Source organism: Marmota marmota, unplaced genomic scaffold (genome assembly GCF_001458135.2).
Source record: "Marmota marmota marmota unplaced genomic scaffold, marMar, whole genome shotgun sequence".
In the NCBI taxonomy this organism is placed as follows: domain Eukaryota; kingdom Metazoa; phylum Chordata; class Mammalia; order Rodentia; family Sciuridae; genus Marmota; species Marmota marmota.
In genome coordinates, this window is record NW_026000142.1 from 9,857,651 (window position 1) to 9,874,647 (window position 16,997).

Consider the following 16,997-nt stretch of genomic DNA (forward strand, 5'->3'; position numbering starts at 1 on the left):
AGTCTACATATAACACATAATTAACATTTGTTGGAGAAAAAACCCTGAATTTCTATTTATTAAGACAATTTATATTTTTAGTAATGGTAGTTTTGTTTTTTGTTTTTTGTTTTTTGGTTTTTTTGATGAACTAGTGATAGTATTGGCTTATTTATAATGTTTGAAATTCCTCAGGAATGTACCGTTGCTTTCTAACCTTAGAAAGATTAATGAAGAGAGTGAATTAATGTGTCTTTGAAAATAGAAAAAGATTACTTAATCTTAATTAATTAGGAAAAAAATTAATCTGTGTGTGTGTGTGTGTGTGTGTTTTATGAAAATGGAGAGTCAATTAGTTGTATGTTAGTTGGTGTATCTTTATGTCTGTTTTAGGTGATAGTTTCCTAAAGGGACAGCCAAAATCTGCTTATAATTTGCAACACATCACACACATGCAAGCACTAAATACATATGATTTCAGGATGGCCATGATGTGATGGATACTGCTATTTGTATGGTATTCACAAATCATTTTAACCTTTAAAAATAATTAAAACCACATAATGAAAGGTCTTATGAACTAAAAAAAAAAAATACAAAGGTAGATAGTTTGCTTAAGTTTACTCATATACCAAGTAAGTTATAATATTATCAAATTACAGCATGGGCTTAAATAGAACTATAAAATTGCAATGTATTATGGCATGTCTCTATTCATAGAATTATTCCTGTAAAATTCATTTGTGATTACTGTACATAAAGTACATTTATTTGTAGATAAGAGATAATTAAGTGAAAACATTAGATTTGACAAGCTTCTTATCCAATGATTAACTTTATAGAGGGGTACATATTTATATGTACATTGTTATACACATATGTGTAATTTCCACATCAATCTGTATACTTTGTATCTGTTTTTCTGTCTATTTCTAATCTGTTTTAGCACCTTTTAAAATTTTAACCTGTCCTTCTCTGTCCTTTCATTTCTGTTTCATTCTTTGCTATTTGAAGAGATTAAGAGATTGATGATTGTTGGAAGAAAAATTGTATCTGTAGATAATTTTTTTTCCAAACTGCTTATTCTAAACAGTCTGTTTATCAAATAACAAGTAATTAAGTAAACTGACAATCAGATTGTTTAAATAGCACAACACTTGGGCAACCACTGCTTTTTATTATAATAAGTGGAATATACCTATATATATGTATTTCTGTATATTCTAAAAAAAATCCAGGAATATTTTAAAAAGCCACTGAGTTCTCTTCTGTTGCGTGTTTCTCATGTTACAAAATTAGACCTAATTCATCTATTTTTCAAGTTATTAATAAGGGAAAAAGAAGACATAGCTATTTTTCAGTATTAAATATAAAGGTTGTTTTTGTTGTTTTGTGTAAGACAGGAATTAATCCACCCTGGATTTCTTTTTTCTTTTTTAATCCTAACCTCGCTTTCATTATTAATTTCCCCTGTCTTTATAGCATAAAGTCTAGACTGCAAAAGTTTGAACTGCATTAATAATGACTATTAAAATAAATTGTGAACCATGCCTATTAATCTTTTTCTATTTCCAAAGACACACTGTCCCATAAATTTGTTCTAGAGCAGTTATTTATATAAATACTTGCTTTTATTTACAGTAAAAGTGAATTGTTTTTTCTAGGAAAGAAAGTGATTGCTTTTTCAAAGGTTGCAAAGTTGGCACATTGACAAGTTGTTTGATTAGGTGTTGGTTAGTACAGCAGTGCTTCCCACAGAGCCCCTGAGTGAACTGAGCATGCACCTCAGGCTGCACTCTCCTGAGCACTTCTGCCTTTCCCATCTTCTCCCAGTTCTCCTTTCTGGGGCTTTTCTCTATACTGTATTTTCCTCCCTTGCTTCTTTTTACCTTTATCTTTCTCTGATTGCTCCTTTTCTTTTCTCTTGTTTTCATTCTCACAAACTTTTAAGAGAAAGGAAATGGTCAAAAAGAAACTTTAAACTATGTTTTTTTTTTTTTTTCCTCCCAGTTTAATGAATGACTTTGAGTACGCTTTAGATTTCTGGAGTGTGTGATATCAAGTTAGTTGCTTGAAATAAGAAAATGTTTAAAGAAGGAACTAGAATACTGGCTTGATTCCTCATTTTAAAGGACCTCTCTAGATAGCTGTTCTTCACAGATAGATATGTATCCATAAATACTCCTAGATGAGTTACATATGCTCATTTTTTAGCACTGTATATTCTCTGTATGTATACAATTTTGAAGTTGGTGATTGTGTAAAACAAGTATATTCTACATATGCTTTTTACTAATTAATATATTTTATATATGCATATTATTTCCAATTGTTTAATTTTTATTATTCATTTTAATCACACCTTTAAAATATTTCAAAAGGCTTTTCCCTTTTCCCCAATGTGGCATTGATAAGTTGTGAAATATTGAGAACAGTGCCATGAAGTTGTTTATTTTTAAGCACACTAGTCAAACCCAAACATCTTCACATATTATGTAAGAGATGTGGAGTATAGAGTGGGAGTCTGATGAATTATGATGCCTCCAGAAAGCTAGCAGCTAAATGCTGTGATACTTTAAATGCTTTTCTTAAATAGTTTTAAAATATATAAAAATATTGGCCATTAGTGCTTGAAGAGCTTCTGAACAATGACGTATGGTTTGAAGTAGGTTAACAGGCACTTGATCATGACCTCCCTTTCCCTTTCTTCCTCTGCAAGGTGCCCGTGTCAGTGGCCATGATGACTCCCCAGGTGATCACCCCTCAACAAATGCAGCAGATCCTTCAGCAGCAAGTCCTGTCTCCTCAGCAGCTCCAGGCCCTTCTCCAGCAGCAGCAGGCAGTCATGCTGCAGCAGGTAATGTGGGTTACCTGCTGTGGTGCTCTAGCGCCACTCAGGAGGTGTACACCCCTGTTGACAGTGCGATGGACATATTTGACCACTTGGTCTCCACTTAAAGGCAAAACCTAGCAGCATGCTAGAACATAAATATAGCATCTTAATTGTGGAACAGAGTCAGAAAATTCGATTCCTTAAACTTTTTAAATTTATTAAAGTCTAGAATCAGAGCAGAAACAGAGATACTTTAAAAATGGAATAAATCAGTATATAACATGTATTCACATGCCTAGATAACTTGATTTGTAAACCTCCCAAAGATGTGCAAAGATGCATGTCACATAATTGTTGCTTTTAAAACTCTTAACACTTTTAACACTCCAGTGAGTTCATACAAATATGAAATTTGAACATTTTGTTGACATAAAGAAGTGCCATCCTAAATTTTCCTTTTCAAAATATGCTCATTATTTAAATAGAGTCTACTTATTAGAATTGTTAGGAGGCTAAGCCACAAGTTTATGAAATTCATCTTCTGTAAATAATAAAAATAGTGTTCCTAATATATGCCTTATTGGAGACTTGTGCATATATAAAGTTGACTTTATATTGTAAACTCACTCAGCATAGAGAAAATAGTGTGCTTTACCTAAATTCTTATAGAGTTAATTACTTTGCTGTCATCTGTGCTGATGACGACAGGCTAGTTACTAAATTTCTAAGTCTGACACTGTTCTGAACATCTGACGGATTGAATTGTTTTTCCAATAAAAATTGAACCTGACTTTGTGGAGCTAGCTTGATTATTTTAAGTTGTAGAGTAGAACCTTTTTTTACATGCTTAGTAGGACTTCAGATGGAATAATTTAGGGCATTAATTTGGTTCTGGCCCTTTAGAATACAGATTTTCTATACCCTCTTGTTTAGGATTTTTTGGATTCTGGATTGGAAAGTTTCAGAGCTGCCTTGGGAAAAAAAAATGTATGTAGAGTTGTCTCTTTGAATACAATGCATTTTTGTTGTTGTTTTTCGTGAATCTTAACGGCTACTCTGCCATGTGCCAGTCTAGAAGAGTTTAGGAGATTTATAATACATGAAACTTTTGCCTTTATTTATTAAAGTCAAAATGGTTTATTCAGCAACAACTACAAGAGTTTTACAAGAAACAGCAAGAGCAGTTACATCTTCAGCTTTTGCAGCAGCAGCAACAGCAGCAGCAGCAACAGCAGCAGCAGCAGCAGCAGCAACAGCAACAGCAGCAGCAGCAACAGCAGCAGCAGCAGCAACAGCAGCAGCAGCAGCAGCAGCACCCTGGCAAGCAAGCAAAAGAGGTAGGACCCGGTTATCTCATTGATAGCTAAAAGTATGAGGTTGAGAAGGAGCTTTGAGGGGCAGGGAGAGTCTTAGATCTTTCTGTAACAAGGCTCTTGCTGTCAAAGATGGAGTATTATATATTTTTACTGAGCTTAATAACAGTGACAGTAGAACTCTCCTGCTCCCCTTTTCTTGTAGCATGGGACTTGAAAGCCACAATCCAAAGCTGCTGTCGTCTAATGTTCACTAACGAATCAGTGTTCAAAGAGCAAGCTGTGTGGTGGACAAAGTGCTGATTATCTTGTGCTCACTGAGAATCTAAGTTGGTGAGGGAACCTTATTTTTCTCAGTGGTGCAGCTCAGGAAACATGCATGCAAATTTAGCCCATTGTTGGGGGTGGAGAACCAAGAGGAAAAACTGGTTGAGCACAGATTTCAAAGTCACAGGCCCCTGATTAATGAACTGCTACTGTAGGTTTGGAGTGGCGAGTAGAAAGTTACAGTTTGATATGCTCATAAATCAAACTGACAAGCTGGCTTCTCAGGCCTAGCTTGCACTTGTCAGCAAACTGCATCAAATATAAACATAATACAAACAAAACATGTTGAAGTAGTTAAATTGATCAGCAGGTATCAGGGCTGTTGTCTTCAAGCTGCCCATTATGCAAACGTACAGGAAACAGTTGTGACCTCCTGAGGCTTTGTTTCTGTTTGGATTTGTGAATAGAATTTCAGACAGCCATCAACTACAGAATAGAAATTGCTCCCTTATTTCTCCGGAGGCTTTGGGCAATCCACATGACTTGCTCCATTATGCAGTCTGTTTTCCAGTGAGCGCATCAGAAGTTTCTCTTTTCCCCAAACTAAAAAGGAAAGGTCTTCCACAGCAGCTTGTCTTCCTCTGAAGTGTGACTGCCATCTCATAGCCTCCCGAGTCCAAAGAACTCTGGTTTGTCTTGTAATGCCTCACAAAATTGGAAGTTATACTTTTCCTTATAATAAGGGCACTTTTTTTTTTTTGCCTTGAACATAATTCTGCCTTTAATATATTCCAAAAAGAGAGGAGAGGAATAGAGAGAGAGCCAACAGGCCTGTCCTGTGAGGGCTACAACCCAGTTTCCTAATAGATCACTAGAGACCATACTCGTGGACCTCTGCAGATCAAACTTATTCAGTTGGAAAAACCAAACAGAGTATTGTGGAAGCTGAGCAATTCTATAAAGTGTTATTCTTTTCGTTTTGATAATTTGTTATCATCTGTAATAAGCTGATTTTTAAAAGTCTGAACCTCTATTAAAATATGCTATCCCTAGACCTTGTTCTATACTCTCAATGCAAGTTCCTTGGTTCTCTGCTGCTGTTTAATATTTGAGAGAAAGGCATCTGCAATCTAGAACCTGCTCCCATTCTGTCCCTGAACTTTGACCATGGAATGACTGAAAACTCACCAGGGCAATGAAAGGAGCATACCTTTCTCAGTGTGTGAGCAGTTGGTGCAGACCTTGTTCCCTGCTGTTTACTGGGTTGGGTTTTCTGACACCAGCAGCAGCAGCAGCAGCAGCAGCAGCAGTTGGCAGCCCAGCAGCTTGTCTTCCAGCAGCAGCTTCTCCAGATGCAACAACTGCAGCAGCAGCAGCATCTGCTCAGCCTTCAGCGTCAGGGACTCATCTCCATTCCACCTGGCCAGGCGGCGCTTCCCGTCCAGTCGCTGCCTCAAGGTACAGACAAAATGTTGTGCACACTTCATCTCTAGTCTTGCACTTTCTACCATCCCATGGCCTGTCTTATACCTTGAGAAATTTTGTTTTTATGGCCTTCAAGTTTATTATTACAACATCATTTGTTATTATGGTTGTTTGACCCATCTTCCCGTATACTGCTTTCAGATGTGTAGTTAAACTGCTTTCCAGTGTTTTGTTAGATATTAAATGTGTATTTGTTGTTCTTATGGGCAGAAAATAATTTAAAAGAGCATCAGAATTCAACCACTACTGAACATAGAGGGGGGTCAGTTGGGAATTGGTTTACTGGGAAGGCACTCCATTTAACATAAGTGAGTTGAAAATGAGTTTTGGTGGATAACTGATAAGAAAAAGAAAAAAAAAATGTCTCATCTTTATACAGAAATCCCCACATATAAAAGGGAAACTATGTATTTCTATAGAGCACATTTCCAAGTTATGCTTTGTGTAACCCTATCTTATATCATAGGACTAAATCAATCCTGTTTTCTCTACTATTAGCTATACAGATAGTGGGAATTAGAGTTTTTAAAAGCGGCCTGAAATAGAAGCTATATATCTGTTTGTTTGTTTGTTTCAATATACGAAAAGTTGGAATGTACTCTAGTGCTGTTGTATATGCAGGAGTCCGAACTCTTGGGGAAAAAGTCTAAGTGAAATAGAAAAATAATGTTGAGCAAATGACTGCGCTAAAGTTCTCAATTCAGGTAGAAGTCATATCTCATTAAACTTCATAAAAATATAGTCTCACTAGCATTTGGATTTTGTTGGAACACACATTAATCCAAGTGTGAACTTTAATTCAAGTCAGTTGTATTTGTCACAGAGGGGTTCGTGTTGTAGTATTCACCACACATTTTGCTGAATCTCTGGGACTCTGAAATAAAGCAAGAACAATTACATTTACAAAAAATTAAATTAGGCAAATAAAAGTCAGTTTTCGAAGTGCACATGGTCATCATTTGTGGCACATTACCATTTTTCCCTTTTTGTTTATCAAATTACCATTCCTAGGCTTATTTTCCCAATTTCCCTCTGATTTCACATCTTTGAATTCATCTGACTGACATGCTCTTAGGAAATCAGCAAAGATAAAGTTTAAACAGCAAAAGAGAAACAAGGTACAAAACATACATTTCTGAGTTACTCCTAGGAGAATTGGAATAAATTGTAGGGTCATCATAGTAAGGATTGTCCATGCACAGATTATTAATATAATTTGAGAACAAATTAGGAAGGGGAGAAAAGCAAGGTGCTTATAAATTAATTAAATGTAAACATGGATTTCTTTGATACAAACTTCAGTAAACAGAAGCCACAAGTTTATCTTGTTAAATAATTAAATATGATCTGTATTTGGGATCTGATAACGTGAGGGTCTCCACATAGGAAATCATGATTTACCATAATCGTAATTTAGTAAAATAATTTAAACTTTTCAAGAAATTTTAAAATATGTGTTCATAGAAACACAGTAGAAATTATTTAAAATATATTTGTTTGGCTATATTCTTCCAAAACAAGTGAACTTATCTCATTGAAGAATGACATTTATTATGATACAATCATTCTATTAGTTTTCAACTGGAAATTTTTTCTCATTTATGAGTAGTCTTTTGGTAGGATTATTTCTTCCCCATAACCCTGACTTCTATTCTGAAAAAGATATATGCGAGATAAAGTACAAAGAACAGATCACATTTAGGAAAAGAAAGTATATCGGAAAGCAAAATTTGGTTTGGTTTGAACAGAATGTTTATACTTTAAATAAATCCATTTAAATAAATGAAGGGACAATATTTTAGTTGGTTGACTGACCAGTGTTTTTGTTGGTGCCAAGTAATCTACACAAACTCTTCATCTTTATATTTTACACGGTTTAGATGATTAAATGTGAATTGTATCACCATGAAGACCTGTCTGTCAAATAGGCAGAGCACGTCAGACACACCAGCTACACTAAAGAAATATATAGTTCCACGTCCACATCTGTGGGTTCTGCATTAATGGATTATTGTCCATGGACTCAACAAACTGTGAATAAAAAATATTTGAAAGAAAATGTCATCTATACTGAACATATACAGACTTCTTTCCTTTGTCATTATTCCCTATGCAATATAATACAACAGCTACTTACACAGCCTTGACATTGTATTATGAATTGTAAGCAATCTATAGATAATTTGAAGTATATGTGAAGATACAGTAAGTAGGATATAAGTGGATCCTCCACCACTTTAAGTAATGGATTCCAGCATTGTTGATTTTAGTATCCTTGGGTGTCCTAAAATCAATCCCCCACAGATATAGAGGGACCAGTACAATGTTATCATACTGTGTTGGAATCTCACAAGCAGAGTGGAAAAAGTAAAGAAACAACAATTGGATAATGTGAACCTTCAATCATTTCTTAGTTACTGGTAATTTCAAGTAGCAGTATCATGAACACTTTTATCTGAATCATTTGTATCTTACTGTTTGTTTCAGGTAAAATTACCTAGAACACTTTTATTATTAGTTTCTTAGTTCACTTTGCCCTAGATTTTTCAGTGGTTGATTCATTAGCCACGAGTAAAAGTTATATAAAATCAAAGGGGAATTACATGTGCCGCAGTCTGGCTGGGCACAAAATCACAAGCCACCACACACCTTGTAGATTCAAACAGCAACTCTTTATTCTTGAACTCACTGGCACTTTACACACACGTTCTGAGCAAATCCACGTTCTGGGCAAAATTCACACACTCCACCGGGCTCTGAATCCCAAATACTCTCTGAACTCAACGGGAACTCAAAGAGCTGGCGAGCCTGAGGCAGCAGGATACGCCCTATTCCCAGCAGGGTACACCTTAAACCTGGAACCACCCTAAACCCAAGGAGCGGGATACTCCCTAATCCCAGCAGGATACACCCTAAACCTGGATCCGCCCTGGTCCTTGAGCAAGGTCACCTTACATGCAATGTCACTGCAAATGACCTGGGTCATGCCATGCATCATACCTACTTGGCAATGGCTCCCAGCATACATGCAATGATGGATGGTGTTCTTTCTCTTAAAAATATATCATATTTTGTTTATCCCCATGATTTATCTCAATTTCTTAAGGTTACTTTAAAAGTATAACTTATTAAACTATACAAAAAGTATATGTAAATATCAGGAATAAAGTTACATAATTTTGATAGAGTAGCAAATTTATAGACACTTTTCTCTAAAGTTATATAGTGTAAATATTTTAATACAAATTACTTGAAATATTAAGCATTTAAAGTTATCATGAGTATTCTTAGAATATTGACTTTTAATGTATAATATGTAATTAAATAACCATCTCTATATTTTGTATATAGAGTGACAGTAGGTACAAGGAATCAAATAAAAACAGGTAGATTTGCAAAACAACCTTGAATAATATGGTGATATAAAGCTACTAAATACATGGATAGCATAGTTTATATATTAATTGGTAATTTAATTTAGTGAAATATTTTAATGACCTGGTGCCATGTACTGCTGGTTAGGAAATGGGAAATTGGGCAGGAACTTTAGACTTTAGTATGTTTCTAACATCAGGAAAAGGTTTGTGTATCCTGATGCACAATATATTCACACATTGACTCTGACCCAGTATTTCCCCTTTATCCAAAGTTTTGCTTTTCTCCATTTCAGTTATCTACAGTTAACTACACTCCACAAATACAAATGGACAATTCCAGAAATAAACAATTCATGAGATTTTAATTGCTCCCTATTCTAAGTAGATGATGACATCTTACACCATCATGTTCTGCTCCATCTAGAATGTAAATCATAGCTTTGTGCAGCATATCCATAGTCTACAAGGTACCCCCCCATTAGCCATTTAACCCTCTCAGTTATCAGACTGACTGGCACATTATTGCAGTGCTTATGTTCAATTAATGCTTACTTAATAATTTCTACAAAGTGCAAGAATAGTGATGCTACCAATGCAGATATGCCACAGAGAACTGTAGTGTTTCCTTTAAGTGAAAAGGGGAAACTTATCAACTTAATGAAGGAAGGAAAAAAATCCTCTGTTGGTTCCTAAGACTTACAGTAAGAACAAATCTCCTATATATGAAATTGTGAAGAAGAAAAAAAGAAATCATGCTAGTTTTCTGTTGCACCTCAAACAATGAAAGTTATGACCACAGTGCATGGTAAGTGCTTAGTTAAGATTGAAAAAGCATTTAATTATAGCATTCAGTGTTATCCATAATGTCAGGCATCCACTGGAGGTCTTGGAACAGATACTCTGATAAGAGGATTATTTGGCTGGGTGCAGAGGTGCATGTTTGTAATCCCAGCAATTTGGGAGGCTGAGGCAGGAGGACTGTGAGTATAAAGCCAACCTCAGAAACTTAGCAAGGTCCTAAGCAACTCAGCGAGACCCTGTCTCTAAATAAAATATATAAAAGGTCTGGGCATGTGGCTCAGTGGTTAAGTGCCCATGGGTTCAATCCCCAATATCAAAGAAAAGCGGGGGGAGGGGGGAGCAACTATTGTATATTATTTCACTCCGACTTTTTACAGATTTTAAGTTTTTAAAAGTTATTCGAAGAATTAATTTTCATTGTATATCTGAAAGACCAAACAGGCAATGGTAGGTTCTAGTCAGAGCTATATTAAATTAATATCTTATACAACTAGATGAGTTTGGAATCAGAGGGTTGTTGGATAATAAAGAAAATGAACTCTTTTGAAATAAAACAGAATAATGTGGGCTGCAGTTGTAGTTCAGTGGTAGAGCACTTGCCTAGCATGTGTTTGGCACTGAATTCAATTCTCAGCACCACATAAAAAAAATAAAGCTATTGTGTCCATCTACAGCTAAAAATATTTTAAAAACTAACTAAATAAAATAGAATAATGTCCTTTATGCTCATTTAGGAATATGCTGAAAATAGTCTTTGGCCTCATTATTCAGCCATAATCAGCACTTTAACTTTGACAGTTCTTTGCTATGTAAGCCTAATAACCAACTGCCCACGTCACCACTTCTGGCATCCTGAATTTTCTATTTAGTCAGAGATCATGTGTTTACATAGGTCACTGCTACACATGATCATGGTAATAATAGCATCAGCAGTATGAACAATGTATGTCATGCAGAATTTTTGTTACCATCATAGTATTCCTGTTCAAATACCAGGAAGTTTTTGATTATAACTTGAAGGAAAAATCTCTTTGGGGGCCTTATATACTAAAACTCCATCAGTCAATTGAATTTAAATACACTTTTATCACTGCAGAATGAAACTCTGCAAGGTTGCCTGTGAATGCTACTAATTTTTATGTATAGAAACTAACTTGTAAATAATTAAATGCATAGAGAAATACTGAGTTAATATTTGAGAAAATAAGAAAGATAAAGATAAAATTTTATCAATTCCAATTGTTGTAAAACTGTATTGTAGTGAACTGGAATATATAACATTAATATGGTTTTGTTTCCATTTAGTTTATAAGTATTTTTTACAAAGTTTTTATGTGACAATTCTTCATATATTAGGAGGAAGATTCCAAAATGGAATGTCAGCTTAGTCACATTATGATATCATGATGAGGAATATTTTTATAATAAAATTTTAAATATTAAAAATGGAACCTATAGAATATTTTGTGCTAAAATCACTTTAAAATATATCAGTGGTATTTGTTTCCCTGAAGTTCCTTTGGTGGAGATAATTGTCTTGGGTTTGACTTCCAATCAAATACCTAATTTTACTACCTGTAATTTGTCATTTGGACAAAATGTTTAATTGATGCACCTCTCATTAAACCTACATGTCAGAGATGGGCATTGTCTAAGAACTTGTTTATATAAATAAAAAATATATTAGGTTTGCCAGGGTATAAATAAGCACACAGATTTCTGAAGGATCCTCCAGAAACTGGTCTTTCTTCTGGAAGGGAGAGCTAGAGACTTAGATGTCAGGGCTGGCAGGTAAATTTGCTTCTACAATATATATTCTTCTCTGTGACTTAGCTGTTTTGTCCATGTGCATATAGTAGTTTTTCAAAATGTGAAATTTAAGATGAAAAATGGAAAGTACATGGTAATATCACAATTCGTATTAAAATAGTGAGTATCAACTCAGCTTAAAAATTTATATATTACATACTTCCACCAAAGTTTATTTTTATTACTTTCAGTTATAAGTAACCCTAAAAAATAAGTAGAATACCATTAAATAAGTAATTAGAAATTGACAGTAGACTGACTTTGCATTGTGATGAATAAACATTATTTAACATTAAAAAATTAATTGCTATACATAGGAAAGAAACAAACATTGAAACAATATTTTATTTCTTACTGTGAAAAGGATACTTTAAAAAGTAAAACCATTGAGACGTTTCTAAGATATATAATCTAGATATCTTGCCATCTTATAGCTACTTCACAAACTCTGAATGGGGATTAAAGAATTATTATTATATAGTTTTATCTTTGATATTAGCTGTTACTTTATTAAGAATTCATTCTTTTATTTCCTCAACTCCTGTGAAAGCAAGCTAATGTTTATTTGTAATACTGGCAGGGAATAAGAAGTAGCCCAAGCCATCATCCCAAAACAGAATATAGTTTCTCAGTTTTTTGTGGTCATGAAATTTTGAAATTGCATAATTATTTTATGTGTCCTTAGAATAAGTTATTAAGAGAAATTGAATAATCTTCATTCAAGATACAAGTTGTCTATTATGCTACAATGTTTGAATCTGCTGATTCTCAGAATGTGTTTGCCAGTAAGCTGGTATTCTGGCCAAACTGAAAAACTTCCAAGTGACATTCGTTGAGCATTCACTTGCAGCAGGCACTCTTCAGGGCACTGCGGACAGCACAGTGAAGAAAACAAACATCCCTGCCATCATAGAGCAAGCATATATTTTAGTGTAGAAAACAGTTAATAAATAAGTACAATATATAGTGCAGAGTACTAAGGAGAAAAACAAAGGGAAAGATAGGAAAAATAAAGCAACTGTAGGAAAAGGAAGAAATTGAACTTTTAGACAGAGTGTACAGGAAGGAAGTCCTGAGAAGGGGTTATGTGAATAATGACCTGAAAAAGTAAGCAAGCTCTAGAGCAAGTGTCACACAGCTCTAACATGGGGATAATAGAATTCCCCAAACCATTAGCATTAATAATAATAATTTTTAAAATGATAATGGTTTGGGATAGTATATATTAGTTATCATCAGAGCACTTAACACAGAGACTGACATATAGGAAGCAGCATACAAGTACAGTATCAGTTTAATAAAACAGAGTTGATTAAAAAGAAGAATTGGCAGAGAGTGGGGCTATATAAATAGGAGCTTAGTTTTGAACATATAAGGTTTAAGAAACCTGGGATTATCATGGGAGTGTCAAATAGAATTTTGTATTTTGAAGGTGAGGATTGAGCTACAGATGAACTGGGGATTCCTAAGCCTATACCTAGTATTGAAAACTGGTGTAAATTTGTGCAATTATAAAATATTTGTTGGTTTTTTTCCCCTCAAGTATATTTGGAAAATACTCAGATTAAAAAAAAAAAAAAAGAGGATCAATTTGTCTTTGTTACTAGATACAGATTTGCAGCCTTCAGGAGACCAATGTTACATAGGACACTGTTTAACCAAACTTTATAATACTGCCTGAAAAATAAACTACTTTAACTCTTGAAAACTATCAAGGCTTTGAAACTCATAAAACTTTTGAAGTTCACAACACTGATTGTACAACTATTTAATATTGATAAATAATTTTGTATTCATAAAAAAATATCTAAGTAATTGTCTAAAGAGCAAGGTAATTATTTTACTTTAAAAAACTAACTTCAATGCTAGATCATGAGTGTATTAGAATCACCGGTGGAGCTTCAAATCTACTGATGCCTGTATCCCACCTCCAAAATGATAGTTTAATTGGTCTGTGCTGGGGTCAGGGGCATTGGCAGGTTTTGTGTGTGTGTGTGTGTTTCTTGTTTGTTTGTCTGTTTAAGTTGTAGATGGGCACAGTACTTTTATTTTATTTATTTATGTGGTGCTGAGGATCGAACCCAGTGCTTCATGCATGCAAGACAAGCACTCTACCACTAAGCCACAACCCCAGGCCATTGGCAGTTTTAAAGAATCCTGGGTAGTTATGAAATGGGTAACCACTGCTACTAAAAGAAATTCTTTTTACTTCTTTTATTCTTTGTCCTTTGTCTATAATATTTGAAAACACCTTCTCTACCTTTTAATTAAGAAACAGTATTTAGATAATGAGCAGGTTATTTATTCATTATGTCTCTATTGAGGGCCTATTAAGTAGCTAGCACTTGTTGCCATATCAGGTCATGGTAACATCACTGACATTCAGTACAAATGAACAGAACCATGGAACTCTTCTTTGACAAGGTAAGTGATACTTACATGAATCAAGTTATTAATAATGTCCATAAGTTAAATAATTAAAAATACCATTAATTTATAATATAAATATAACATAAAGCATAGCATTTAACTGAAATATAAAATGTTGGTGGCCGTACAATCTGTGTTAGAAATAACTAGTTACCATTCAAAATTCTTTGGGTATTAGTCTTCTAGGTAGGAATACTCCTATTAATAGGATGCCCTTTAATAGTCTCAAAATTCCTATATGGGAATCAACATGCCTTTGATAATTGTAGGATTCTGTTAAAATCAGTGAAATCAACAAGTATTTTGGGACATAAACCAGGGACTGTTCTAGACACAGTGGATATGCCAGTAAAATAAGATGTATTTCTTTTTATAAAGCTTAAATTTTAGTAGAGACTGGTGATAACAAGAAATAGATAAATAAACAGATGGACTGATCAGTAGCTCCATGGTTTTAAGAAAGCAATAAATGTTCTTAAAGCAAAACAAAGGATGATAAGGAGTGAAAGGATGCTTGAAGAATGAAGTGGGGAAGGGCAGTATCAACACACTGGTCAGAAGCTTGTGAGAGAAGGTGACCTTCCCAACCACTGTGAAATAGAGGCCTGATCCTGAGACCTGATCCTGCAATAGAAGTTTTATCAAAATGCCTGTGCTGTTAAATTTCCTAGTGGTAACCAGGAGCATGGATATCTTCATTTGATTTCCTGTCAGATTGGGTTCCTTTCTGTGTCCTAAAGGCTTATGGTTTATAAGGATTCTTTTTACTCTAGGATTAAATGCCTAACTTCTTTTTAAAATAATATTTACAAAGAAATAATGATAATTAACACCCAGCACATTCTATTGTTTTTATGTAAATTCATGTGGAATCATTAAAAAAAAAAAAAAAAGCAGTCTGCAGGCTTTCAGAAAAAATAACCTGGCTCCATGATCACATTGCAGCCATCTCTGCCCAAAATATTTAAAACATGATTACAAAGTCTCTAACAAACATTACATTACCTGTTTTTTGCCCCTTTTGGTCACCCTAGTAGCTCACCTCCTCCTCTTGCATCTTCACCTGGTCTCCTTCCTAAGTAAAAGGCTCAAGGCCATAAAGTTACAAATGATAGTCACTAAGGGGTATGAACAACTAAGTCTCCCAACAGATGATAAACAGACTTATTTAAGATGAGCTAGGAAAAATTTTCACTCCTCTAATGGACCTCTAGAAAACACCCAAATTCATCTTGAAAAACTTATAGAAAATAGACCTTTGCCCTTCAGTACCTTTCCAGAATGAAAAGTGAAAATAAGAAATCTTTTACTGACTAGGTGACATAGCTGAACTTCTACCCAGCCCTGGTCTTGTTTAGACAAGATGCCTGAAGGCCTGAAGGCCAGAAGTCTGTCTTCTGGGACTAGCCAAAACTCATTGAATCTAAGATGGCTGCCAGAGTGACCATCTGACAACATCACTTCCTTATAGTCCCATCTGCATGCCAGATGACACATCCCCTGGCACTGTGACAGTTGACATTTGTCATGATGATGACAAAAGAACCATAAAAGGAGCAAAAAGAGGTGGTGCCCAAATTCCCAGAAAATCTCCACCCATTACCAAAAAGACATGAATATTCCTTCCCATTAATTAGCCTGTCTCCATCTTCATTTCTTTTAACTTTTATCTATAACCTCCACATCCCAAAAGGGTAGGAAGTTCTTTCAAAAGTTTATCTCCCTCTTCTTTTATTACCCAAGAATAAAAGTCTCCTTCACTGCTCAAAAAAATTAAAATTAAAATTATAAACAACAAGAGGTGATCTGTGGCCTTCAGACCTTCTTCAAGTTATCTAAGTTAAAGGAAGGGAGAAAGCCATGGGAATATCTGCAACAAGAGTAGCCTTGGCTGGGGGGATGGCTAGGGCAAGGATTAGAAAGGGAGCAAATGTTTGATGCCTTAGAGAAAGGGAGCAAATGTTTGATGCCTTAGAGAAGCAGAAGGCTGATATAATAATTAAATTAAATATGAAGAGCATGATAGAAGGTCTCAGAGTGACAAGAGCCAAATAAGAAGTGCCCACGTCATAGGCCACAGTGAGTATTTTGTTTTTGTTTTCTCTTGTTCTCTTGTTTGGGCTATTTTCTGATTGTTATAAAAAGCCTTTGGTGGCTTTGCCTGAAAACAGATAGAATCTGATTCACATTTAAAAAGGTGATTTTTGCCTGCTATTGAAGAGCAAATTCATACGTAGAAAGTAAAAGTGGGAAGTGAGTTGGAAAGCTATACAAGCGGTCCAGGCAAGAGTTGAAGGTGGAGCAGAGAAGCAGCAGGTAGGAAGCCAAGAGTTTGCTGACACCATCAAGACAACGGATTTGCTGATGGAATTCTGCTGTTAGGACATCTATCATATACAGACAAGTAATCAAAAAGTTGTAGTTAGGAAGTTTCAGAATGCTATGTTAAAGCCAGAATTAAAGCAATAATTAATATTTTATATAAAATCATTTCTATGTAACAGAAAAAATATCTTTGTAAAGCCACCCACTTTTTTAATAGAAAAAAATCAAATTATACCAAAATAACTTTATAAACTGAATTATCCTGTCCTTTCTTTCATCTCAGGCTATGTCTTAACATCTTAAGGAAACAGAATCACAGACACAATAGCTTCGGTAAAACTACCTGTATGCAGATGTGCTAGGCATGCAATTTAAGGT

At 34.7% G+C, this 16,997-nt stretch overlaps 1 protein-coding gene across 13 annotated transcripts in view; it reads left to right on the plus strand.

The window, feature by feature from the left end:
* Foxp2 (forkhead box P2) overlaps positions 1-16,997 on the plus strand; it is a 546,252-nt gene that overhangs the window by 480,355 nt on the left and 48,900 nt on the right. For 10 of the 13 annotated variants that reach the window (XM_048786006.1, XM_048786005.1, XM_048786008.1 and 7 more), the window contains 3 exons: positions 2,699-2,836; positions 3,940-4,149; positions 5,682-5,850. In XM_048786006.1, coding sequence (XP_048641963.1) covers positions 2,699-2,836; positions 3,940-4,149; positions 5,682-5,850 — 517 coding nt within the window. The remainder of the gene's footprint in view (positions 1-2,698; positions 2,837-3,939; positions 4,150-5,681; positions 5,851-16,997) is intronic. The other 3 variants (XM_048786010.1, XM_048786013.1, XM_048786012.1) reach the window with 2 other exon arrangements.